Genomic DNA, 26628 nt, shown 5'->3' with positions numbered 1-26628 from the left:
AGGCCCTGGAAAAGCCTCCTCTGGAGCCCTGACCCGGGATTCTGTGCGCGCGACAGAGTCTCAGGCGTGGGGCACCCTTTGAATGGCCTCCTCTCTCCTTCCCCATCTCCTGCTGTGTGTCTGCATCTTGTCACCTGTTCGCTCTTTCCTGCCACTGCTCCCATTCGGTCTGTGCTTTGCCTCCTCTGGGATCCTCTTGGCATCTCTGCTTCTGGCCTTCCCTCTTCCCTCTCGTGATGTGGGTGTCCCTCTGCCCCTCCGCATCCCTGTCCTGCCCTTCTCTCTGTCCTCACTTCTGCCTGGCTCCAGCGGACTACATCGTGATGCAGTTTGGCCGCGTAGCAGAGGACGTGTTCACCATGGATTACAACTACCCGTTGTGCGCGCTGCAGGCCTTTGCCATTGCGCTGTCCAGCTTCGACAGCAAGCTGGCCTGCGAGTAGAGGCCGCCCCGTGCCCTCTGGGGCGGCCCAGCCTGGAGTGGCGCTGCCCGCCTGCCTGTGGAGCAGCCCCACCGACCCCTGTACATAGGCCCCCTGCCAGGTGAGCCTTCGGCTCTCGGTGGGCCTGGGCTCGGCCATCCGGGAACAGGCTCCTCTGCCTTTGCTGCCGAGCAGAGGAGTGGGGGGCATGAGGGGACCAGCGCAGATCCTTTCTGTGCCCCCACTCTCGGGTTAGTGTCCTGCTGCAGTGCTGTTTGCCAAGCGTAGCAGCCCCTTCAGCAGGGGAGGCGCGAAGAGGTGGAGAGGGAGAGGAAGCACAGGCAGGGCTGCTGCGGCCCAGCGTCCACTCAGCCCGGGGTCCGATGACCATGGGCCCCAGCAGTGCAGGGCTCGGTGTGTGTGTGAGTGTATGAGTATGTGTGAGAGCGTGTGAGTGTTGGGGCACATCAGCTTTACATAGCACAGGCTTGGGTAGCCGAGCCTCGCTCTTACAACTGCAGAAAGTCCTCGAGCATCAGCTGGCCTCCGCCGGGCCTGGGAAGAATTGGGGCGGAAAGGTGAGGGGCAGGCCCCTGTCAGGGTTGCAGGGCCCGGCTGTGGCTGTGGGAATTGGCTGACAGCCTGCGGTTGGGGCTCATTTGATTTCTCTAGGATTTCTTTGTGCGCACAGAGGTGGCAGGACGCCGGCCCCCAAGGCCAAATGTCTTAGCGGGTGGGGTCTGTAGGATCCATACAGGCTGAGCATACAGGTGGCACGTGGGCTAGGGCTGTCCAGGAGCCCTGTCGGCTGACCCAGGGAACCCCAGGATGCCAGCCCCAGACTGCACACAAGTAGGTGCAGCTGGGGCTCCTGCCTGTGCTTCAGCTCCCTGCAGTAAAGCCTAGGCTATGGCCATTGAGGGCGTGTGTAGTTGTGAGCTGGGAATGGGAAAGGGTGAGGGGAGCGGGAGACATGTTAGAACCACAAGGGGTCAGAGGTGGCGACCCTTAGAGATCACCTAGAAGATGGACTTGCCTGGGGTCACCTGGCTGGTTAAGAGCAGAATCTGGATTTTAGCTCATTTCCTTGTTCCCACACTCCTCCAAAAAAACTGCTGTCTCTGGCCTTCCTGGGGCACAGTATGCATGCCCACGCACCTGATTCCAGACTTAGAAACGTCAAGAGGTGGTGAGACCTAGGCCATTTCAGTGGGAAACCGGACAGTTCCCTGCTGAAAGCTGTCAGATTCTGCAGGTCCGTCTGATCAGGACTGGCCTGTGTCTGCCCCAACCCCCCACCCCCCGCCCCGCCAGCAGGCTTCAGCAAGGCTGCGGCCCAGTTTTCTATCCAGCTGTGATGGGTGGTTGTGAGTGGCCTGACCTCTCCCTCTGCCACCCTCCTCCTTTGGCACCGTCTACGCTGCAGACTTGGGAACGCTTGCGTATGCGTCATTCACCTTGACGGAGGCTACGGCCCCAGGTGGAGATCAGCAATCAGTGGGAAGCAAGCGAGAGTCGTTCCTCACTTCAGAGTAGATGGATGTGCTTAGAAAGACTATACAGAGGTTGGGTTTTTTAAAAGTCATACTTCAAACATGTTAGCAAGGCCCCGAGTGAGGTGGTGGAGCTGTTTTGACTTCAGTGGAACTAGGATGTTCTCATTTCCTGGGAATCTAGGTTTTCACGTGTTGAATGCTTACAGCAAGGCCTCCTGTCCTAGCAGGGACCTGGACACACCTGGGGCATCCATCTCTGGTTGTCAACATGGTCTGGTACCTAGACCACTCTAACTTGGGACCTTCTTGAGGGCACTGGAACTTTCTGTCCTGGAGCAGGTCCACTTCCCAGGGAAATACTGTTGTGATGTTCTCCTTTCTGGCTCTTCCTGTCTTGACTTTAAGAGAGACCTGCTGACATTTGGAATGACAGAAGCTAGATGACCTCTAATGTCTAGTCAAGCTGGTTCTCTGGGTCAGTGATTTTTAAGGTAGAAAGGTTGATTTTGGATCTTTGTGAGAGGGAGGATCCTGGTGGCAGAGTGGATTATTCATCAGACATACAATGGAAAATGTGTCGCCTGCTTACTCCTCTAGTACCCAGAGGATGGGTTGATCGGTGTTTCATTAGGGTCGGGAGTGTGGCCTGAGAGTTCCAGCCTGGGTGTGGCAAAGGGTAGCTCGATGACAAAACCCTCTGTTAGGTACTGAGTGACAGGCAAGAGCACTCATCACCTGCTGGAGACCCAGCCTTGCAAGGTCTTTCTAAGACCCCATTCTGGGTGATGCTGGTTTTCCTTAACTGTGGGCCCAGACTCCTAAAGCTGCTGGGACCCCTGGAGACCACTTGGGCTCAGTCTCTCCCATGGTAAGAGTCCTTGCCCTTCATACCCACTGCCCAGATGGTCCTTGGTTGGGCAGGGAACTTAGTGATGGAACAAGCATGCCCCAAGGGAGTTGGGTAGCTGGGGCCTTAGGCAGCTCCTCTGTAACTGCTCCTGCTGCCAGCTCCTCCTGGGGCCACACCCCATCTCTGCCCCCACACAGTTCTGCAGAGCAGTAAGATTCACATCCCTAACTTCTCCAGTCCTGGCTTTTCTTTCCTTCTGGCTCTAAGGTGCTCTGTGTCTGTCTCTTTGTGTGTATTTGGGGCCAAGAGCAATCGGTGAACAATCAATTAAGGTTTCCTATTATGATCATATTTCTGTGGATGAATAGGAAAGGACTGAGGATGTAGCTGTAATCACCTGTGGATTTTGTTCATTTCACGTCCTTTGATCAGAAAGCGTACCTGGGAAAGTACCAACTCCTTCTCCGGAGGTTCTTACTGGGAAGATGCTATCCAAAAAAGTTTAGTTCTTCAGTTTCCACTCTGCATTACCTGGAGAAATTGGTGTGTTGCATGCGTGCTTTGGATGAATTTGAACTTATTCTAGTTGAATGTGCCTTAAAAATCATGACACTAATTCAGAACGAGCATGTGAGGTCCAGACCCATGCTGAAGACAGGTGTTAGAAGCCAAGGAGTGTTATCATCACAGGCTAGAAGAGAACCTTTGGGGCCCGCCTCCTGCAGTGACAAGAAGGAACAAAACTGTAGAAGCAGATGTCTTTTTTTTTTTTGCTCTGGAAATAGTGGGGCATTTACCTCTAAATGAATATTCAGAGGTAGTTCTGAACTTAACAAGCCACAGTGATGATTTCAAACTAAGATGCCTGTGCTTTTCTTACAGCAGGTGAGGGGGGGTGGGTGGGCTGGCCGTGTCCACGGCTCTGTTAACGCAAGCACAAATTCCATCTCCAAGGTGGGGTCCCTGGCTTTCCCAGCCTTCCCTTCTCTACCGTTCCTTACCCAGCTGAGATAGCCCTGTCACCTCAGGATGTCAGGGGGCGCTCAGAGCACAAGTTTCCAGAGAGCTGAAAGAGGCTGCTTGCTCTGATGCCCAGCACTAAGGGGGGCCTGACTCCCTGGCACTCAGGGCCCAGCACCGGGACCCTACACTGCCCTGGGCCCTGGCCTGTAGAACTGGAGCAGCCCCCAGAACAGGCCAAACTATGGGCTCGTTTTTGAGTTTATTGGTCATCTGTCCTTCCATGCCTCTAGTTTTGCAATTTTCTTTCATCTCAGGATATGGGGGGGAAGTCCAACAGATGTTTTGGGACAGGTTTGGTTTTTGAATTTTCCAACCAGGTTGAGAAGCAAGTTGGTTCTTACGGAAAGCACTACTGCACTTAGTGATCAAGTGCTTTTGAGCAAACCATGGGATTTTTCTAGACCTGTTCTCTCACAGAATAAGGTTAGACTGTCACAGCTTGCGGTAGGATTCGGGGTGAATGAAAGCTAGTCCTTGCTCATCACTTTCTGGCTCATCACTGTGCCTTTTTTCTTTCCTGAGAAAGATGTCACACCTCTTTCCTCTTCTGTTCTCTTGTTCCTCCCTGCTTCCCTCTGAAGATCCAGGCAGAGCTGGAGATTAGCTGAGATCCAGAGTTTCCTAGAGAGTAACAGAGTGACGTAGAAAGGGAAGCCCGACTCTGGCCTCTTTAGTCCTGCATTTGGTGACAAAGGGGACTTAGGACGGTGACACTTCTCTTGTTGAGAGCGTGCATTAGCCAGTTTGCCTAACGCCTAGAATGTGTGTGTCTGTTTGCACAAGATTGTCTCTTCCTATTTTGGAGTGGTCAGACATTTTATTTTTGTTCAAAATTATCGAGTTTTAGATAAACTTGCAAAACTGTGCTTTATTAAGTGATTTTTGGAATAAACTCTTTGGTATTCTGGAGCAAATGTATTTATTTATTGGTATGTGCAATGACAAAGTTGGTATTTTCCCATGTTGACATTATTATGTATGTTGTAGAACTTTAATGTTTGTCTAAGTACAGACCATATATCAACAAATTAAACTTAAAACTGTTTCAACACTGGTGTGCCCTTTTTTTCCCCCTATCAAAGAAAAACCATGTTTCTTACCTAGAAGTATTTTTCTACATCATTCATTCCTTCTGCCCTAAGAGCCTCAGGGGAGGGCAGGAGGGTGGTGGTAACAAGGAGATCATAGCTGGTTTGGAAACAGTCACCTGTGGGAGGAAACTGTCTTCCCTCTGGCTGTGCTCCTCAAGTTTAAAGATGGTCAGAACCCCACACGCAGAGGGCTAGGAAGGGCTGGAAGGAAGGGTAAGGACAGGAGGTACTAAGCACATCCTTTGCAGGCTCAGCTGTGCCGGCCGGAAGAGCGGGCTGCTGCTTCCTAGTAAACCCTGTGGGCCTGGCCCGGAAGAACACACACAGGGCTGTGGAGCTGAAAAAAGGCGGGGAAGGCCAAAGTGGTAGAAATAACATGAAGACCCAGCCACTGGGTTCCTCTAGCCATATTCAGAGCACCCCAACCTGTTTAAACAGAACCTGGACATGCTACACGCTTGGGAATTTTCTTTTCAGCCTGTGGCAGATGTGAAGTCAAGAGCAAGGGAGGCTGCAGTTATGCCTGACAGCTACAGGTGGGGAGGTCAAAACTGAAGTCACCCAGTGACTGCAGGACCTGGGCTCTGGGCCATTCCTGGCAGGCAGGCTAGCCTTGGAGCGTCAAGTCCAGCAGCCCGGCAGCATAGGAACTTGGTGAGTGCTATGCTGTTGATGGCACTGGCCTGAGCACCCAACACAGGCTACCCTGGACAGATGCTATACATAGCCTCTCACTTCATCCCAACAGCTCTGCAAGGGGAAAGTGAAAGTGAAGTCGCCCAGTCGTGTCCGACTCTTTGCGACCCCATGGACTGTAGCCTATCAGGCTCCTCCGTCCATGGGATTTTCCAGGCAAGAGTGCTGGAGTGGATTGCCATTTCGTTCTCCAGGGGATCTTCCCACCCAGGAATCGAACCCGGGTCTCCTGCATTGCAGGCAAACGCTTTACCATCTGAGCCACCAGGGGAGAGCTTCCCAATTCAAAACTGAGGAAACTGGTTCTTAGAGAAGTTAAGGAATAATCTAAGGAAAAGAAATTTGGCCTATTTAACTTGTGTAAGAAAATGGGAAAGGAAAAACCTAACATTAGGTACATTTTAGAAAGAGCCGTATGAAAATCATCAAGGCAAAGTCTGTGATACTTTGTTTTTCTGCTTTCTGGGTAGCTGAAGTGTTCAGTTTTCTTCTGGAATATAGTCTGGGTTGAGGGAATTTAATGTGGTCATGAGTAGTGTTGGTTCATTACCCCAGATCAAGAACCTACCTGGACTGTGGCCTCTCCCCGTGGCTTTGCCTCTGGGAAATAGCACATGCAGGACACTACTATGAAAAAAGGAAAGAGGATTTTGAGGTTTAGTGATCAGGTTAAAGATGATCTCTCCAACAGCTCAGGGTCCATGCAGAGTCCTGGCTGACAGCTATAATCCTGGTGTAATTATCATTAAAGCTTCCTTTTCCTAAAGCGTCCCTGTTTGGACTGTAAGTCATTGGATGACCCAGGCCATGGAAGGTGCATGAGGTGCTCACAGGCGTCTCTTCCAGAGGTCACACGGGCCTCCACTCCTCACTGCAGCTCTCTATCCCTGGCTCCCGAGCTCCCACAGCAGTACTCCTGGAGCTCGGGAGGTGCTCTCCTGTGCGCCTGGTCTGACCAGATCGCCCACCCGAGTCACTAAGCACGGCCCCACGGGATGCAGTTATTTCCTAGGCCAACTACCTGACCCTGGAGGTGTGACTCTGTGCTCTGCCACGGTGCCCAAGAGTCGCTGCAGACCTAGTCCCAGGGCACTGACCAGGTTCTCAGCCCAGACCAGTTCTGGAGAAATGAAGACCAGGAGAAGAGAGATGACAAAAACCAGGCCCAGGACTTTGGTCATCCTGGACTGTACATATACATATAATCTCATCCCTGAAGAATAACATAATTCTGAAGAATCCAAAAAGGACTGCCTAGTCTAAAATGACTGAAAAGTAAATTTTTAAAAATATAAATACGTAAATGTTTTCCTGTTATATAAGTCCACCAAGAATCAGGGCAGCAAGAATCAAGAGGTCTCAGTACTTGGGGCAGAACTGTTTCTACAAGCCAATTTCCCCCAGAGATGAACATTCCAAATAAAGAGTTGTTTATGTGACACCTTACATACCAGACTCAAATATCAAAATACCTGAACATCCATTTACTGTCACACCCACTGCTCTACCACCACTTTCTGCCAACTGTATCCTTTCTCTTCTTTGCACATCTGGAGAAGTTCACAGCATCCCTCAAGACCCATCTCCTCTGTGGAGTTTCTTGGAAGTACTTTAGGAAAAGTGACCTTTTCTTCCTTTGTGCTCATATGGATTTGGGTCCATATCTCAATTATAGCATAAAATCTTGCACAATAAAGTAGCTACCGCTTGCTGAGTGGTTATCCTATATGAGATAGGACCAATGTTGTTTTATAGGCACTGATGATTCCACTTAATCTCCGTAAATGTGATTTAATCCTCATACCCTGTAAGACCTGGACTCTGACTCTCCAGCTTTCGTGATGAGAAAGCCAAAGTTCTCGGGGTTAAGGACCTGGCCAGATTCTACAACTAGAATAGACAAGTATGGGACGGTGACCAATATTTCTCTGCCTGCAGAACTCACCATCTTGAGCCCTTTTACAGTTCACAGTTCATTAAAAAAAATAAACTGGTATGGGGAGGGAAGTGGGAGGGGGGTTCAGGATTGGGAAAAATTTAATTAAGATTAAAAAAATAAAAATAAACTGGATAAGGCCCTCATATTTAACTGTTTTTTTCCAAAGGCAGGAGTTGAGCAGTGGTCTGCAAGATGAATAAAAGAGAATAAGCAGAAGGAAACACATATCCACCTCTAATAAGGGAATCATATCCTAAGGAAAAAAGAAACTTGAACCAGAGTCCCAGAACTTTCCTCATAAATCAGCCCCCCACTGTGAATGGAGAGAAAGAACACAGCAAATAATTTATCGAAACAGAAAACAGCACCTACACTATTTTTTACCTTCAGCATTATATTACGTCTAGATTGTTCTCAGTACATTTTAAACTCCTTTCTTTACAAGTGAATCTAACGTTCCACACAGAGACAGACACAATATGCTTCCTATGGACTCCGTCTTCACTGACTTTTGTCTGAAGTCATTCACACACAATGCACAGCTGCAGCTGACATCATCTGAATCTGGTCCTGAGCCTGTGGCAGCAGTGTGCATGCTTATACGTGCTTTAACAGTTATTAAATCATTTTCTTGGCCTCTGGCTCATTCCAGGCATAGTGGAACTCTAAAAGCAAGTCCACCTTTACATGATTGCTCAGTTTTCAAGTCTTCCACATCTCGTGGTCCTCAGGAATATGTCCTCTTGAAACTCTCAGGTCTTACCTGTAAAGTGAATTCACTCATCCTTACTATACAGAATACATCTTACCTCAAGGAGACACATGACAGATGGCAGCTCAGAAATTACGCTTTGGGTTTGGTCACAGTCCTCCCTGTCCTAATACCTCCCAATTTGCCCAACTTTCTCAATAGACTCAGATATCCAAAAAGGGTCTGTTCCCAGGCACTGCTATATTGGGTCCCTACAATACAGGGACCCAATAGTGTGGGTCCAAGGTCCTTAGACCAAGGACAGCACGTGGTCTACAAGTTCAATCCTCCTCGTTTCTGTTTTAATTTGTTGTAAGAACAAATTTCCCAGAGGGCACAACATTCAGAAACAGCATCTAAGCAAGGACTGCCTGTCAGTGCATGGCTTTACTCTCCGTCAGCTGCTCCTTGGCCCTGTGAGCATCTCATGGCAGGACTTCCACCCTTCAGCAGCCTTTCCTGAAGCTTCAAACCTTGGCTCCACAGGGTAAGGACTAAAGTCTCTATCTCAAGCTTCCTCTAGCCATGGAAGACGAGAGGTATGAAGGTGCTTCTACGTTTGGCAGTTCTGTTAAGCAGAACAAGGACAAAGGAAGCTAGAGATCCAGGCATTATTAGAGAAAAACCATTTCCCGGCAAGCCTGACCCTGGAGAAGGAAATGGCCACCCACTCCAGTATTCCTGCCTGGAGAATTCTATGGACCGAGGACCCTGGTGGGCTATAGTCCATGGGGTCACAGAGAGTCGGACACAACTGAGTGACTAACACTACTACTACTATTACTAGCAAGCCTTTAGGCTCATTCTCAGGTCAGTGAGAGTCTTCTATGCTGCAGAAGAGTGGAGGTTTGAGGCAGCCTTGGGGCTCTGCAAAAGGCCCTCGCTGTAAAGAGTTCCTCAGGAGGCCCTCGCTGTAAGGGGCTTCAGCTCAGGCAAGAGTCCCTGCTCTGGCTCCACCATCCCCACAAACAAAATATTCCCCTCCTTGAATCCAGCAGACCACTATCCTGCACAAGGCCCACAGAATAAGGCACCTTAGACTCTGAAATCTTCACTCTTGCAACCTTAAGTCCTCATCATGTGTAATTTGATGTTCGTCACAGGTAAACCATCTGTTACTTCTAACATAGAGAGTCAGACCTCTGCCCTGAATGGTCCCATCTGTAATTATGATAGATCAAAAATTACTCAGTGGATCGAATCTCTGATGGAGCAAAGAAAGAAGAGAAAGAGGGAGGCTGTCTTGTGTTCATACTAATTTCTATGATGTTTTATAAGGTGACAGGTGTGCAAGCACCAGGAAGGATACATGATGTCCATGGTAGTGGCCTGATTGGCTATGATACTTAAACACGGAGAATGAAGTACAGGGCACAGGGCCAAGGATGAAATCAGAGAGGAGAGAAAGGTCACCTTGGGACTACAGTAATGGTCCTAGACTGACTGTTCCCACTCTAAACCCTGGGGATGCCGCTTCCTCAGCATGCCACCTGGATCTGCTTTATCTGCACTGATGCCTGACCCTCCATCTCTCAAGTCATAGGGCCACACTTCGTTAGTGGTTTCTTCCTGCTCACTGTAACTGTTTGCACCAAATCCAGCATTCTCTGCCAAGACGGCGGGATCCTCTTCTTCAGGAGACCAGCAGGAACATGGTTCTGGCTCTGGGTCACATGAGGTAACAGAATTATCTTCCTGAGCTCTGGGCTCAGTAGGCATTGCCCAACCCACACGGTCTGATTCTTCCTCTTCCAGCACTCCCATTCTTTCAGCTATTTCTTCAGCAGAGGGCTCTTTTGAGTCAGGGTAATCCACCAGGATTGTTTCTTGCCTATGCTTGATGCAATCTGAAAGGTCATAAATTGGATAAGTCTCTTCGGGATAACCTAGAGAAAAAAGTAGCACAAAGTCTTACAAAGAATGTCTCTTCCAAATAAATAGTGTCAGGCTCAAAGAGGCTTCTCAAGGCAGTAGCCATCCTATCCCAACAAATCCATTCAAGAAATCTCTAAGATAACTAACAGTTCTCAAGTTTCACTTGAGCAAATTCTTGGCGATCCGGCTGACTGTCCACCAGCTCTATGAAATACAAACCAATTCAGCTGAAAATCCCTTCTCAAGTGCAGGGTGCTTGGGGCAGAGTGTAAGTCTCACACCTCAAGCTTCTGCAGTAGTGATGAAGATTAAACAAACAACATGATCCTCAGTTTAAAAAAAAAAAAAGTGCCAAACACCAGATGGAGAGAGCATAGCTCAAGGCTAATGTTTATAATTTCTATTTGGAACCATTTCCAAAGCTTCCCAAGGGCGGGGTGCGAGGGGGGGAGGAGGAAAGGAATGTTGAACTCTTTGAAAAATACACCAGAAAGCCTTCTACTAATCAAAACAATTGAAATGGCTTGCAAGTGTCAGAAATAGAGAGCACTTTAGCAACACATGCCCAAGATCCCCAAGGACAAGGACTGCATTTTGAGAAAACAGAATTCCCATTGTTGGCTTCTTCTTCTTCACGACAGGGAACAAAAGAAAACAGCAAACTGGTAAACAAAACGAATCCCAGCAATGATAATGAGAAAAGAGAAAATGTTGCCAAATTAAAGAATGAAATGAAATAAATCTGTGTCAGCCAAGCCGAGCCTAAGCAGCAGATGGGCCGTGCTGGAGCTCATATGCCGGTGCTGGCACCAGCAGCCGTGCTCGGCCAGAGAATTCAAAACCCATTTGCACATTATGATAATTGGCAAATTGAACCCTAACATAAACCTTTTTTTTTTGCCTACAAATTCTGAAAAGTAGGGGTCTTTTTTGGTGCCATGCAGAGTGTGGAGACACATTTTTACAACATTTATGATCGGGGGGAAAAAAAAGTCAAAATCACACAGGCTTATTGTAGAAAATTGGAAAAACCCAGACAAGTTTTAAAAAAGAAAACAAATCACCTAGAATCCCATCACTGATAACAATGTGTTGTACTACCTCTGGCCTTTATATCACTGCAAGTGATATCATATATTTTTCTCTTTTTTAACAAAGAGGGATCATACCATACATAAAATATTGTACCCAGATTCTTTTCCTTCAACATTATATCATGAGTACTTCTTCATATTATTAGGCATTTAAAAGTTGGCTACAAAATATCCCATCATACAGCTACATAACTGACACGATTTACCATGCCCCTCTGGAAGACATTCAGATTCTTTCCAATTTTCCATTATAAGTTTCATATTAGTTAAGATCTCTGAATATAAATCCATGTCCATTTCCCTGTTTTTTTAAGATAGAATTTTAGAAATATGAAAACTAGGCCAAACAGGATGGACATTTTAAAAGCCTTTTTTATACTCTGCCAAATTACTTTACAGAAGAATGGTATAAATTTTTAGTCCTACCAGTGATATAAAAAAACTCCATCCTCTCACATCCTCACCAGCACTACAGTAGTGTGTTAAGAATCTCGCCAACGCAGTCTTATAGTTCCCAGGTTTAACTATGCTGGGTAAATTGGAGCTTAGCTACCCAAGGTCCTCACAGTCTCTTTGGTCAAAGGCAGAGGCTGGGGAAGTCCACTTCTAGTTAGCTCCTAGCTACTGAATGCTTAAGAATGAAGTCTGTTTTCTGGCATGTTTCTGCCTTCTCCCTAAACCAAGAACAAAGCTTAATGTTGGAATTTCATGACTATCTGCCTTGGTTTATTATGGGGAAGCCTGCTGAAGAAAATTAAACAGTGACTCAACATAACTACTTGAGTAGCCCATATCTGCCAACGTACTGATTACGCAGGAACTTAAAACATAAGCAAGAAACAAACACTGGTCCTACGAGGAAGTCATCCGTTCAAAACTGGAACCAAACTACACAAACTATGTAAAGAGCCCCTTAAAAAAAGTCAATGCAGGAAACAGAAGTTAAGGTCAATCAGCTTCTAACTGACATTTCCAGTAATATTCAACTGGTTATTGTATGTATAAAACCAGTCAGGCTTCAATATAAAAAAAGGAGCAAACAGAATATAAGAAAGAGCTGTCAGAAACTGAAAATTCTAATAGCAAAAAAAATTTAACCTGAATAAGGAAGAAAAGAGTAGGCTGAAATAGACATGACTGAGAACCAAATTAATATATTATTAGAAGTTCAAGGTGAAGAATTCTCAAGTAGAATTCTCCTTGAGAATTCTTCAAAGAATTCAAAGATAAATATGACAAAGAAATGGAAATTATGAGAAAAAAGATAAGCTGCACAGAAGACCTATCCAAGATCCAATCTTAGAATTACAATTCTACAGTGAGAGGGCAGAGTAGATTAAATGGGAGCAATAATCAAAGAAATTATAAGAAAATATTCTTGAGTTGAAAAAAAGTCCCAAGTCTTCAGATGGATAAATGCTAGGTAAAAATACTTTGAAAAATCCATACATTAACACATAGATATATGCTTATGAACGTTTACAAATTCAAACTTTTAAGTATAAAAAGAATACAAATTTCCAGACAGAAAACAGAAACTAGCTGACCAAAAACAGATTGCCCATTGAGAAAAAGAATAAGACTGGGATAAGAGTTATCATTTTCAACATCAAATGAAAGTAGAGAATGAAGCAATGTTTTCAGACTTATAAGGGAAAACTTATAAGGGAAAAAAAATGATCATATAATTTTATATCCATCCAAAAAATTATTTGTATCAAGGTGAAAAATGATTAAGTCCAATACTTAGAAAGCACACCCTTCTATTTGGGGGGAGCTGGGGGAGGGCCTTAAGGAAGTATTCTGACAGATACAAAAATTAATCAAAAGTTTAAATTAAAGAAAGAACATAGTGTATACAAGAAAGTGGTTAAAAATGAAACCTATAAGAATTATCAATGTAAAATAAATAATTATTGACAATGTGGTTAGAAATTTAATGATATTGTTAAATACTTAAAAAAGGCTAATATCTTTAAAAGCTACATAAATCATTTGGAGCTAAAACTCTACATAATTTCAACAAAACCTAAGTAGTAGGTAGAAAATAAATAAGAATAATTTTACCTTATTTGTGAACAGGTTATATAATGAAGATTTGCAGTTTGGAAGGAAAGAAGTCATTCCATTTTTCACTTCATTGATTATTACTGAGAATGAAATAATTTTTCTGTTTTGTAGCCAGTTGAACTTTTTTCTTTTGTGCACTGCATAGCGAGGTGTATATCAGTGTTTCCTAAATTAGTTGTAGAACTTTTTATATATTAAAGATACCAGCTTCTTTGCTGATTACAAGTTATATTTGTTACAAATATTTTTCCAATTTAGTGTTGGTTCTGAGAACTTTTCGATCTTATCTGATCTACAGAAAGTAAAAATTTTATATACACCATGTAAGTTTAATGTTATGCTATCCTCTCCCTTATGATTTCTTGCATTTTTTTTAATTAGTTTTTTTGTGTGTGTGTGTTAATTGTAGATTCATGTGTAGTAATCCCATGTACTCTTTATATAGTTTTTTCTAATGATAACACCTTACAAAACTATACACTATAATGTCACAACCAGGATGTTAATACTGATATAGTCAGTATACAGGAACATTTCTATCACCACAAGGATCCCTTATATTGCCCGTTAACGGCCACACCTACTCCCTCCTGCCCCTAATTCCCTCCTTAACCTCTGGCAACTACTATTCTGTTCTCCATTTCTATAATTTTGCCATTTCAAGACTGTTATATAAACAGAATCATGTTACATAGTAACCTTTTACAATTAGTTTTTTTTTATTCAACATAATCTGGAAATTTATCCAAACTGCTGCATTTATGAGTAGTCCCTTCCTTTTTATTGCTACAATCTTTCCCAGCCATCAGAGTCTTTCCAATGAGTTGGCTCTTCGCATCACGTGGCCAAAGTATCAGAGCTTCAGCTTCAGCATCAGTCCTTCCAAGGAATATTCAGGATTGCTTTCCTTTAGGATTGACTGATTTGATCTCCTTGCAGTCCAAAGTGAAAGTGAAATCGCTCAGTCGTGTACAACTCTGTGACCCCATGGACTGTAGCCTACCAGCTCCTCTGTCCATGGGATTTTCCAGGCAAGAATACTGGAATGGGTTGCCATTTCCTTCTCCAGGGGATCTTCCCAGCCCAGGGATCAAACCTGGCTCTCCCGCATTGCGGGCACATGCTTTACCATCTGAGCCACAAGGGAAGCCCTGCACTCCTAGTGAAGCAAAGTGAAGTCGCTCAGTCGTGTCCAACTCTTTGCGACCCCGTGGACTGTAGCCCACCATGCTCCTCTGTCCATGGGATTTTCCAGGCAAGAGTACTGGAGTGGGTTGTCATATCCTTCATGCCTGCAGTCACCATCCACAGAGATTCTAGAGCCCAAGAAGATAAAAGTCTGTCACTGTTTCCACTGTTTTCCCTTCTATTTGCCATAAAGTGATGGGATAGGATGCCATGATCTTAGTTTTTTGAGTGTTGAGTTTTAAGTCAGCTTTTTCACTCTCCTCTTTCACCTTCATCAAGAGGCTCTTTAGTTTCTCTTCACTTTTCTGCCATAAAGGTGGTGTTATCTGCATATCTGAGGTTACTGATATTTCTCCTGGAAATCTTGATTCCAGCTTGTGTTTCATCCAGCATGCCATTTTTTCATGATGTACTCTGCATATAAGTTAAATAAGCAGGATGACAATATATAGCCTCAACATACTCCCTTCCCAATTCTGAACCAATCCATTGTTCCATGTCCAGTTCTAACTGTTGCTTCTACCTGCATACAGGTTTCTCAAGAGCCCCAGGTAAGATGGTCTGGTATTCCTATCTCTTTAAGAATTTTCCACAGTTTGTTGTGATCCACACAGTCAAAGGCTTTAGTGTGGTCAAAGAAGCAGAAGTAGGTGTTTTTCTGGAATTCTCTTGCTTTTTCTATGATCCAGTGGATGTCGGCAATTTGACCTCTGGTTCCTCTCCCTTTTCTAAATCCAGTTTGTACTTCTGGAAGTTCTTTGTTCACATACTGCTGAAGCTTAACTTGAAGGATTTTGAGATTCATATTGCTAGCATGTGAAATGAGTGCAAGTGAGAAAAACACAGTATGTCTCCCCATTTATTTATTAATAGATCTTTGATTTTTTCATTAGTGTTGTATGGTTTTTCAGCATGCAAATCCTGTACATGTTTTGTGAAATTTACACCTAAGTCATTCATTTTTTTCAATGATTACAAAGTTTTCATTTTGACGCCAGCACGTTCATTCTAGTGTACAGAAATACAATTGATTTCTCTATGTTTATCTACCTTGCTGAACTCATTTATTAGTTTTAGCTTTTGAAATAGATTCCTCAGGGTTTTCTATCAGACCATCATGTCACCTGCAAGCAGGCCTTTTATTTCCTTTTCTTCCTGTACTACCTAGAACTTTCAGCACCATGCTGAATAAAAGTAGTCATCCTTGCCTGTTCCCAGTCTTAGGGAGAAAGCACTCACTGTTCACCAATAAATATAACATTAACTATAGGTTTCACAGATTCTCTTTATCAAGCTGAAGAAATTCCCCTCTAGTCCTAATTTCTGTTTTTATGATGAACAGATCTTGTACTGCTTTTATGCTCAAGAAATTTTTTCCCGCTAAGAGCGAATACCTATTCACAACTTTTTTTTTCTAGTTTTTAAGTTTTCTCCCCTCCATCCTTAACTATTTAATATACCTAGGGCTATTCTGATGTTAATATGTACGCTCTTACTTCTGCTCTGGCAATAATGAAGGCAAGAGGATTCCCCCGTTAAACAACCAGAAAATCAAATGAAATCTATGAACAGCCAATTTTCAAACATTACATAACAAAAGTAGTCATGGATCCTGAGAAAAGGGAAGCAGGGCCCAGTGGTCTCACTGAGCTTGGAATGCAAAGTTCAGGGAGACTGGAGCTGTGAGAATATATAGGGAAAAACACTGGAAGGAAAGGAGCTTTGCAAAGAGAGCTCCAGAGATCTATAGAGGGAGCTCCTAATGTTTTTAACTGTGTTCGGATCTGTGCATATATGGGATAAAACTAACCAGGGCCAGGAAAAGAAATGCTAAAAGCATTAGGCCTATAAATTCCTGGAGCTCACACGTAGCTGGGAACAGTTCGTGTCCTTACCAGCCAAAGTGGAAAGACCTTGTGAAGCATCAGGCAGAGTCCAGAGAAAGATACTGCTTTACTAATAGGGCTAAATTAGAAAAGTTATGACCAACCTAGATAGTATATTCAAAAGCAGAGACATTACTTTGCTGACTAAGGTCCGTCTAGTCAAGGCTATGGTTTTTCCTGTGGTCATGTATGGATGTGAGAGTTGGACTGTGAAGAAGGCTGAGCGCCAAAGAATTGATGCTTTTGAACTGTGGTGTTGGAGAAGACTCTTGAGAGTCCCCTGGACTGCAAGGGGATCCAACCAGTCCATTCTGAAGGAGATCAGCCCTGGGATTTCTTTGGAAGGAATGATGCTAAAGCTGAAACTCCAGTACTTTGGCCACCTCATGTGAAGAGATGACTCATTGGAAAAGACTCTGATGCTGGGAGGGATTGGGGGCAGGAGGAGAAGGGGACGACCGAGGATGAGATGGCTGGATGGCATCACTGATTCGATGGATGTGAGTTTGAGTGAACTCCGGGAGTTGGTGATGGACAGGGAGGCCTGGCGTGCTGCGATTCATGGGGTCACAAAGAGTTGGACACGACTGAGCAGCTGAACTGAACTGAGTCACAGAATAAAGGTTGCTTTGGACCCACTCTAACAAACCTTAAAAACAAGCACTGAAGGATCCAACTGATTTCTGGTAACTTATCTGTGCATTAGAAAGAAGTCCAACACTAAAGTACTAAGACAAAATCTAGCCTTCCACAATGTAAAACTCACAATACCCCACCATCCAGTCAAAATTCAGCAGGCAAGCATAAAGGGCAGGGAATGAGGACCCATAACAAGGAGAAAATAGCAGTAACTAGAAAGAGATCTAGAAATGACACAGAAAATAAGATCAGCAGTCAAGTCTGTTAAGAAAGCTGCTATAAATATGTCTTATATGTTCAAGAAGGTAGAAGAAAATATATGAGAGAGATGAAAGATATAAGAAAACCCAAACAGAACTTCTAGAGATGAAAATACAATATCTAAGATTAAAAACACACTGAATGAGACTAAGAGCAGATTATATACTGCTCTTATATATCATATATAAGAGTATATAATCTCTTCCAGATTATATACTGGAAAAAAAGATTAATAAAGCTGACAACACAGGAAAATGATCCAAAATCAAGCATGGTGGAAACAAAAGACTGAAGAAAAAAAAAGAGGCCATATGTGACCTGTGGAACAATATCAAAAAATCTAACAAGCATGCAACTGGAGAGTCAAAAGAGCACAGAAGCTCAAGACAGCTAGCTCATTAATGAAACAATGGCCAAAAATATATCAAGGATCTAAGCTTCTACACTGAGAAACTAGAAAAAGAATGTCAAACCCTAAGTAAGCCATGGAAATCAATGAAATAGGAAATAAGAAAAAACCCAAACCACAGTATACTTCTTAAAAAGATCAACAGTGTTGATAAACCTCTGATCAGTCTAATCAGGAAAAAAAAATTACAAAAAGGCTCAATTACCTATATCTGGAGAAGAATAGGACACATCCTTATAGACCTTACACATGTTAAATACATAAGGGAATATTATAAATAATTTTATACGAATAAATTTGATAATGAGAATAAAATATGTAAATCATTGAAAGATACAATCTATGAAAGTTCACTCAAGAAGAAATAAACTGATACAGTGCAATTCATGTTAAGAAATTAAATTCACAGTCATATAAGTCTTGCCACAAAGAAAACTCCAGGCCCAGATGGTATCACTGGAGTAATGTGCCAGACATTTAAGGAATAAATAAGTAATCCTACACAAACTCTTCTTTACAAAAAAATCAGTATAATTCACTAACTTAAGTCACCAAAACATAAAAATAATATGATCAGTTCATGTGATTAACAAAAAGCATTCATAAAATCTCAATATCCATATATGATGAAAAACTCTCAGCAAAGTAAAACCAGAAGGAAGCTTCCTCAACTGAAAAAGAATATCCATGATAAACCAAGAGCTCACATCATATTAATGGAGAATGTGTGAGCACTTTCTACCTAATATCAGGAAAGCAAGGATATTTGTTTTCACCACTTCTATTCAATATTCTGCAAGGAGGTTCTAGCCAGTGCAGTAAGTGAAGAAAAAGAAAAGACCTATATATTAAAAAGAAGTAAAACTGTCCTATATAAATAATTTGAGACTATCTACATAGCAAGTTTAAAGAAATTTAATCTTAAAAAATCTGAAGAAAAAAAAAGGAAGCTACTAGAAGTGTGTTTAAGAAAGTCACAGGATACAAGATCAGGAAACAAAAATAAATTGTGTTTCTACACAGACAGCAATAAGCAATTTAAAAAATTTAAAATGTCACTTATGACATCAAAAATATGAACTTTAAGGATAAATTTACAAACATGTACAAGACCTAAATACCGAAAACTATAAAACATTGCTGAGAAAGATCTAAATAAATGGAAAGATAAAAATGTTAATGGATTGGAAGATTCAATATTGTTATGATGTTAATTTTTCCAAACTGATCTAAAGAATCAATACAATGCCAATCAAAATCCCATCAGGCTTTTTTTTTTTTTGTAGAAAGTAACATAGAGCCCCTTGATGAAAGTGAAAGAGGAGAGTGAAAAAGTTGGCTTAAAGGTCAACATTCAGAAAACAAAGATCATGGCATCTGGTCCCATCACTTCATGGCAAATAGATGGAGAAACAGTGGAAACAGCGGCACACTTTATTTTTTGGGGCTCCAAAATCACTGCAGATGGTGACTGCAGCCATGAAGTTAAAAGATGCTTACTCCTTGGAAGAAAAGTTATGACCAACCTAGACAGCACATTAAAAAGCAGAGACATTACTTTGTCAACAAAGGTCCGTCTAGTCAAGGCTATGGCTTTTCCAGTAGTCATGTATGGATGTGAGAGAAAGACTATAAAGAAAGCTGAGTGCAGAAGAACTGATGCTTTTGAAGTGTCATGTTGGACAAGACTCTTGAGAGTCCCTTGGATTGCAAGGAGATCCAACCAGACAATCTTAAAGGAAATCAGTCCTGAATATTCACTGGAAGGACTGATGTTGAAGCTAAAACTCCAATACTTTGGCCACCTGATGCGAAGAGGTGACTCACTGGAAAAGACCCTGATGCCAGGAAAGACTGAAGGCAGGAGGAGAAGGGGATGACAGAGGATGAGATGGCTGGATGGCCTCACTGACTCAATGGACATGAGTTTGAGTAAACTCCGGGAGTTGGTGATGGACAGGGAGGCCTGGCGTGCTGCAGTCCATGGGGTCGCAAAGAATCGGACACCACTGAGTGACTGAACTGAACATACTGATTTTAAATTTATATGAAAATGTGAAGGGCCCAGAACTACAAAAATAATTTTGGAAAAAAACAGTTGAAGAACTTGCCTTACCAGATTTCAAGACAACATAAAGACATTGTGATATTAGTATAAGTACACACACAAAGATCAATGAAACAGAACAGAAAATCCAGAATACACCGACCTATACATGGTTAAATGATTTTTCCATTTTCCAAAAGGGAAGGGTTGGTTGATTTCTAACCAACACACCAAGATAATTAAATATAACAAAATTTTGTTTATAAGAAAATAAACAAAATAACAATAGAGTATCAATATGGAAAAATATTAACCTCATCCTGATACTGCACACCATATATCAAAACTAAAAAATAGATCACAGGCCTAAATGTAAGAGCTAAAACCATACAATTTTAGAAGAAGGCAGAAGACTTAGGTAACTTTGAGTAAGGCAAACATTTCTTAAAAGCTCACAAAGTGAATCATAAAAGAGAAAATGATAAACTGGACTTCATCAAAATGAAAAAAAAATTCTGGTCTTTGAAAGATGCCACTAAGGAAATTAAAAGGCAAATCACAAATTAAGAGAAAATATTTGCAAAATTCATAACTGACAACTTATATCCAGAATATAGAAGAAACTTTTGCAACTCAATAAGAATATAACCAACTCAAGAAAGTGGCACACAATGTGAACAAACACTTCACCAAAGATATACAGATGACAAGTAAGTACATGAAAGAATGTTCAACATCACTAGTTGCTAGGGAAATTCATACCACAGTCACAAGCTAGATACTACTACACACTCACTAGAACAGCTAAATTAAAAAGACTGATGATGCCAAGTGATACCAAGGATGTGGAACGACTGCAATTCTCATACACTGCAAAATGGGAAGGCAAAATTATTTTAGAATAGTCAACCTGCTTTCCAAAGTTGAACATACACATATAAAACCCAAAAATCTCATTCTTAGAGATATACCAAAATAAATACAAATATATGTTCCAATAAAAATGTGTATGCAAAAGTTCACAGTAGCTTGATTCATAATAGCTCAAAGTTGGCAGCCCAAAAGTTCCTCAACTGGTGAATGGAGAAACAAACTATACCCAGACAACAGAACACTACTCTGCAATTAGAAGAAAGAACTACTAATACACTCAACACATGAAGCTTAAAAGCACTGCACTGAATCAGTGAAGCCAGAATGCAAAAGAACATGTGCAGTATGGCCCATTCATACAGAAAAGGTAAAGCTAGAGGGACAGAAAGCAGTTCAGCTGTTGCCAGGGCAGAAGGGGATTAGCAGCAAAGGGAATGGTAACTTTCTGCGATGATGAAAGCATCATGACTATTTCATGACTGTGATATGATTATACAACTCTCTGTTAAAACTTATCCAACCATACACTTAAAATTGATGAACTGTGTATATATTATACCTCAATAATAAAGTTGATTTTAAAAATTCTGTTAAGATCTCTTTTCTGGGCTGATGGTTAACAAAGAAATAAGAAAACACTGTTTACCTTCCCAGTCCTCCATATAAGGGGCCTCCTCAGCTTCTTTCTCTGGAGTGGATCTATCAATGAATTTTCCTTCTTTCATGACCCTGGTGATTTCTCGGAGTTGATGCAGCAATCGTTTTTCTTGGTCAGAAGTCACAGTCTGTGCTCTGCTTAGAAACAGCAGATAATCCAGCTAGTTAGTAGCAAATACTCCTAGGCAATGAACATAAACATTACTATGATCTGTCTGGACTCTAGAATAGGAGGTTCAATAGCAACAGATAATTACTGTAGGAGTTGATTCTGGAACTGCATAGATGGAAACCAGAGATGTTAGTTCAATGTTTTGATTTTATAAATGGAAAAACTAAGGCCTAGAACAGAGGAAGTGATTGTCCGAGGTCCCAGAATGATTTAATGTCAGTTCTGGGACAAGACTCCAGATATCTCAGCCTTCAGGTTCTTTCACAGTACACCTCACTGCCCTGATTCCCTATCCTCAAGCAGTTTCACCATTACTTACATTAGTCCATTTACTACAAGCCACTTTTCTCTGCAGTAATGTCATCAAAAGAAAATGTGCTGGACCACTTGCCTCAATGAGGGAAAAATATGCTACTAGGCCAACCTTAGAATTGCCAGGCTGAACCTACTTGTGCAGAAATAAAGACATATGCTAAAATGTGAGAGTTGGATCATTCTGACAAATCTAGACCAAAGGAATTGGGGAAACTGAGGCCCATGGAGAAGAAATTATATATTTATTCACACTGTTATTTAATGTCAGCACTCTACCTAAAACTAGTCTCCTAAGTCGTAATAACATTCAGTGCAATTCTTGAAGCTCAGTGCTCAAGTTCCACACTTTAGAAAACCTGTATGTGACCCCCTCATTCAGCTGCGTTGGCTTTGGGGAAACACCTGCATGAATAAGATGAGGCTCAAGGGTAATATGTGACGATTTGAGAGGGAAGCGCTGCATCTTATCGACAGGCAGGCAAGGCCCCACTCAGAAGACTGAGAAGTGTCTGCTTTGGGACCAGTTTTATCTACTGGCAGGATTTAACAGAGGCTACTTATTCTCCTCTTAAAACCCCAAAGCACTCGAAGTCAATGTAACACCCATGAAGAGGAAAGAAATGATATATGCTTGTACCAGCCTCATGGTGGTGTCATCAATCTTTCCCAGTCCCGAGCCTGTGTTTCTTTTTACATTTAACTTACATTATGTTACCCTTAATGACTAACAGGGAAGAAGAAAAAACTGCTTCTCCTGTCAACATGAAGATGTTAACTGAGGAAAATGTAGGTGCAACATTTTTACAGATCTCAGTGGGAGGAAAATAAAAACCCCAGGAGCTCCACTTTTTCTACAATAAATGGTCTCAAAGCTCTGAACTGAGGAAAGCCTGTCTGTTCTACACGCATGTGAACAGCTGCTTTACACTTTCCATCAGCAGAGGAGTCCTGACTCACCTTAACTACTCATCTGTTCTATAACCCCTAACTCTTATTGTTATGACAACTGATTCTGTGGGAGGCTTCTGGGGTAGCTGGGTCACCCTTAGCTCAAAGAGCCTATGTGATTATCACAACACGTTGCACGTGTTACTTCTCTGGACTGTACTTAGTACATTCTGATTTTTACTGAATACAACAGTCTTGACTTTGTTTTCTAATTCATGGAAAATCAGAGCCCTTAATTTAAAGGGATATGGGTAGGCTAAGAAAAGCAGAAACAGAAGAGAGACGTTTCTTTAGAGAATTCCAAACTAAAGTGTCCTCAAGTGTACTCAGTGTCTGCATCATGCATTAGGCAGTTAATCATGGTCCACTTTACATCTTCTGAATTTATTGCAATAAGCACTTTCATGGATTCCTCATTGTCTCAATTTGGTTTGATAATCCTGGATGACAGAGATAAGTTCACTACAGTATAGGCACACTGCCATGAACATTTTAAGTGCTCAATAAATGTGTTAGCTTGACTGGTCCCCACTTCCTCACCGTCCATTTTCTTCTACCTCCCTGAAATCTGGCTGCCACTCCATCATTTTACCAAATCTTGTGAAAATCAATGACCACTTTATTTTTTGTCCCTTTTGTCATACAGTGCACAGGACCTTATTTCCCCAACCACGGATCAAACCTGTACTCACTGCAATGGAAGCATGGAGTCCTAACCCCCGAACCACTAGGGAATTCTCCAATGACCACTTTACTCTTAAGTCCAAAGTCTTTTTATCACATTTCATTCCTCGTGACTTCTCTGTACGACGGCCCATCTTCTCCTTGAAATGTCCTCCTCCTACAACATGGTTTTCCTGAAGGCTCAATCCCAGGGCTCCTGTTTATCCACTCCTATAGGCATGTCCTCAGGAAGCAGACACAATTCACAGACTAAACCATCACCTCTACATACGTGATGCTCAGACTCTACCTCTAACCTTGACTTCTCACACAAAGGCCAGCCTCATAACTCCAGTTACCTCCTGGGCATTTCTACTTGGAGGCCTTGTCACTATACTAAAGTTAATCTTAAATTCACCCTTCAAAACCATGTCCTAGTGGCCCAGGATCATTAGCAACTGCATGAACAGGTAAGCTAGGTGAGGTTGGGTACAGCTGATTCCAAGACATCAGAAAAATAAAAGGTCAAGTTGGGAGATAACACAGACTTTTGAATGCTTCAAAACTCCGAGGAGTCATTAAGTTCTGAATCCAAGAGTTAAACACAGAATGAAACATTTTCGTACAACATCACTCAAATGAGAAAAGAAATGAGACCAGCAGAAGACTGCTGGCAATGGCCACATGATATAACATGCTTCAAGGATTTGGTAATCTCATCTTTTCCGCCTCTTACTCCCAGCCAAATGGACACTTCCAAACTTGGGTCCTTTGTTCTGACCACAATACCCCAATTTACTATTGCTGCTATATATCATACATGGATGTTCTGTTTTTTGTTTTTTTTATTTCAAACATATCATTTTGTATTGGGGTAGAGCTGATTAACAATGTTGTGATAGTTTCAGGTGGACAGTGAAGGGACTCAGCTATACATATACAATACGCGGATGCTCTGAGGTTTCTTCAACCATACTCAAAGCTGAACTCATGACTCATACTGCAAAGCCTTATCTTCATTCTTCTGTGCTTTATGTTGGTTGATGCTATAATATTCCTACCCATTTGGGCTGTATTCTGGATTATCTGAGAGGACACAATGCATTTATGAAGGTCCTTAAAAGTAGAATGGGGAGGCAGAAGAGGCTAAAGTCTCAACTCACTGTTGCTGGCTGTGAAAGTAGAGGAAAGAGTTCATGAGCCAAGGAATACAGGCAGCTTCTAAAATCTGGAAAAGGTGAGGAAAGATTTTACCCCAGAACCTCTAGAATGCAGGGAAAAGTTTGGCCAACACCTTGATTTTAGCCCAATGTAGGACTTCTAATATATAGAACTGTAAGATAACTATGTGTATTGTTTTAAGGCATTAAGGTCAGGATAATTCATTACAGCAGCCACAGAAAACTAATACACACTCCTAGAGCACACCTTTTCTCTGAGATGCAGTGCCTCACAGAGAAAATAATACTTGCAACTGACAACCATAGAGGGCTGTGCAAATCAAAATAGGTACCAAAAATATTCTAATTGTTGCTGAAAATGTCTGCTTTAAAGTACTTTCTTTACATCCACCTCATTCATTCTTTTAACATGTATAGACACTGTCAAATGTGCCAGCATTAGGAATGCAAGTCTGAATAATGAAAACTCCCTATTCTCAAGAAGGTTATAAGGCATGAGGGAAGCCAGAAAAGTTAACAGAGGATTAGGAAGTAACATGATGCTTACAATATCCAGTAAACACAGGTGGCCTGGGAGCATGTAGGAGGAACACCTAACCAAGTTGTGGGTCCAGGAAAAGGCTCTCAGAGGAAATGATGACTAAGTTGAGACCTCTAAGACAAGGAACCAATAAAATAAGTGTCTGTGGGGAGGGGGTTGGGGCAACACCCAAGCAAAGGAAAAAAGTATATGCAAAGTCCTAGAAGCAAAAATGCACAGGTACTTCAGAGGAAAAGCAAGTATTCAGTGTGGCTGGATCACAGACATGGACAAAGAGTAATGGGGAAAGATAAAGCAACTGAGGTATGCAGAGCCCAGACTACATAAGTCATGTAAAGCATTCTACTCGTAATCAAAAGCAACAGGGACCTAAAGAAGGGCTGAAAGACGTAATCCACTGGTTTGGAAAGCAGGAAGTGAAGGGAGGCAAATCAGAAGAAAAGAAACCACATGAGTTAGTTCTGACCTATGTCAAAAGTAAAGGCATTCTCAGGACTTCCCTGACAGTCCAAAGACTCCATAATCTATTACAATACCGGGGACCCAGGTTCAATCCCTGGTCAGGGAACTAAGATCTTACATACCACACAACATGGACCAAAAGAAAAATTAAAAGACACCAATTTCTTTACGGGAAAAAAAGTTAAGGCATTCTCCATTCGCTCACTCATTCTTCCATTTCAACTAATACTTTTCTAAAGCCTACTACTGTCCTGTACTAGGCACCAGGAATAAGAAGGATAATTCCTGCCCTGGTAGAGTTTAGAATGTTTTGCAAGGAGACACTTATTAACCAGGAAAAAATGACAGGACAAGTAATTAATGAGATATGAGAAGTGAGGAAAAGATGAATCAAAGATGACATTTAATTCCTCTTTGGGGCAACTAAGTAGCTGGTGGAGCTGTTTGCTAGGATGGGGAACATTACAGGTAGAATAGGCTCATCTGTGGGTAGATGATGAGCTCTGTTTTGGATGTTCATTCACTCGAAAGACGTTTTCTGTCTGATGAGGAAAAGAGCAGCTATCTATGTGACATGTCCTATAGAACTCTGCGTACAAAGATCAGGAAAGGAAGAGAAGGATGTCAACAAGGAATGGGTAGGATTTACTCTTCTACCATGAGGAGTACAAACGCTTACCTCAAAAAAAAAAAAAAAACGCTTACCTCAAAAGTGACTATACATACTCTTTCAATGGCAACTATTTACTTAGTACCTACTATGTGAACGCAGTGAACAGACAAGAGACTAAGCCTGTCCTCGCAGAGTTTATACCCCAACGATGCCTGCCAGAAACGTGCAGCCCCACATACATATACAACATGCCTGCCAAGGTGTCTGCTGCCAGAGGCTGCACCCTCATGTCTCCTCTCGGGGCACTCCATGTTTCTAGGTAAATAATTACAGCTGGACATGCTGCTCCAGGAAGGAAACTTTGCTGATCACAAGGACAGAAATAAGGACACCTCAGTTCTGGTTCCGAGACCCCTTCCTTAGTCTTTGTGTCCCGGGACTACAGTTTGCTTAGTATCAGACAGAA

General features: G+C 42.4%; 2 protein-coding genes across 9 annotated transcripts in view; one reads left to right on the top strand and one right to left on the bottom strand.

The window, feature by feature from the left end:
- The window catches only part of TUB (TUB bipartite transcription factor), a 90299-nt gene extending 85457 nt beyond the window's left edge, over window positions 1–4842 (top strand). For all 3 annotated transcript variants that reach the window (XM_040258437.1, XM_040258435.1, XM_040258436.1), the window contains one exon: window positions 310–4842. In XM_040258437.1, the coding sequence (XP_040114371.1) occupies window positions 310–443 (134 nt within the window). In that variant the 3' untranslated portion in view covers window positions 444–4842. The remainder of the gene's footprint in view (window positions 1–309) is intronic.
- Window positions 4843–7848: 3006 nt separating this feature from the next.
- RIC3 (RIC3 acetylcholine receptor chaperone) overlaps window positions 7849–26628 on the bottom strand; it is a 56091-nt gene continuing 37311 nt past the window's right edge. For 3 of the 6 annotated variants that reach the window (XM_040258438.1, XM_040258443.1, XM_040258444.1), the window contains 2 exons: window positions 21257–21405; window positions 7849–10154 (listed from right to left, as the gene is read on the bottom strand). In XM_040258438.1, coding sequence (XP_040114372.1) covers window positions 9703–10154; window positions 21257–21405 — 601 coding nt within the window. In that variant the 3' untranslated portion in view covers window positions 7849–9702. The remainder of the gene's footprint in view (window positions 10155–21256; window positions 21406–26628) is intronic. The other 3 variants (XM_040258441.1, XM_040258442.1, XM_040258439.1) reach the window with 3 other exon arrangements.

This window comes from Oryx dammah, unplaced genomic scaffold, assembly GCF_014754425.2.
Source record: "Oryx dammah isolate SB20612 unplaced genomic scaffold, SCBI_Odam_1.1 HiC_scaffold_17, whole genome shotgun sequence".
NCBI lineage: Eukaryota > Metazoa > Chordata > Mammalia > Artiodactyla > Bovidae > Oryx > Oryx dammah.
This window is presented reverse-complemented; position numbering and strand designations above follow the sequence as displayed.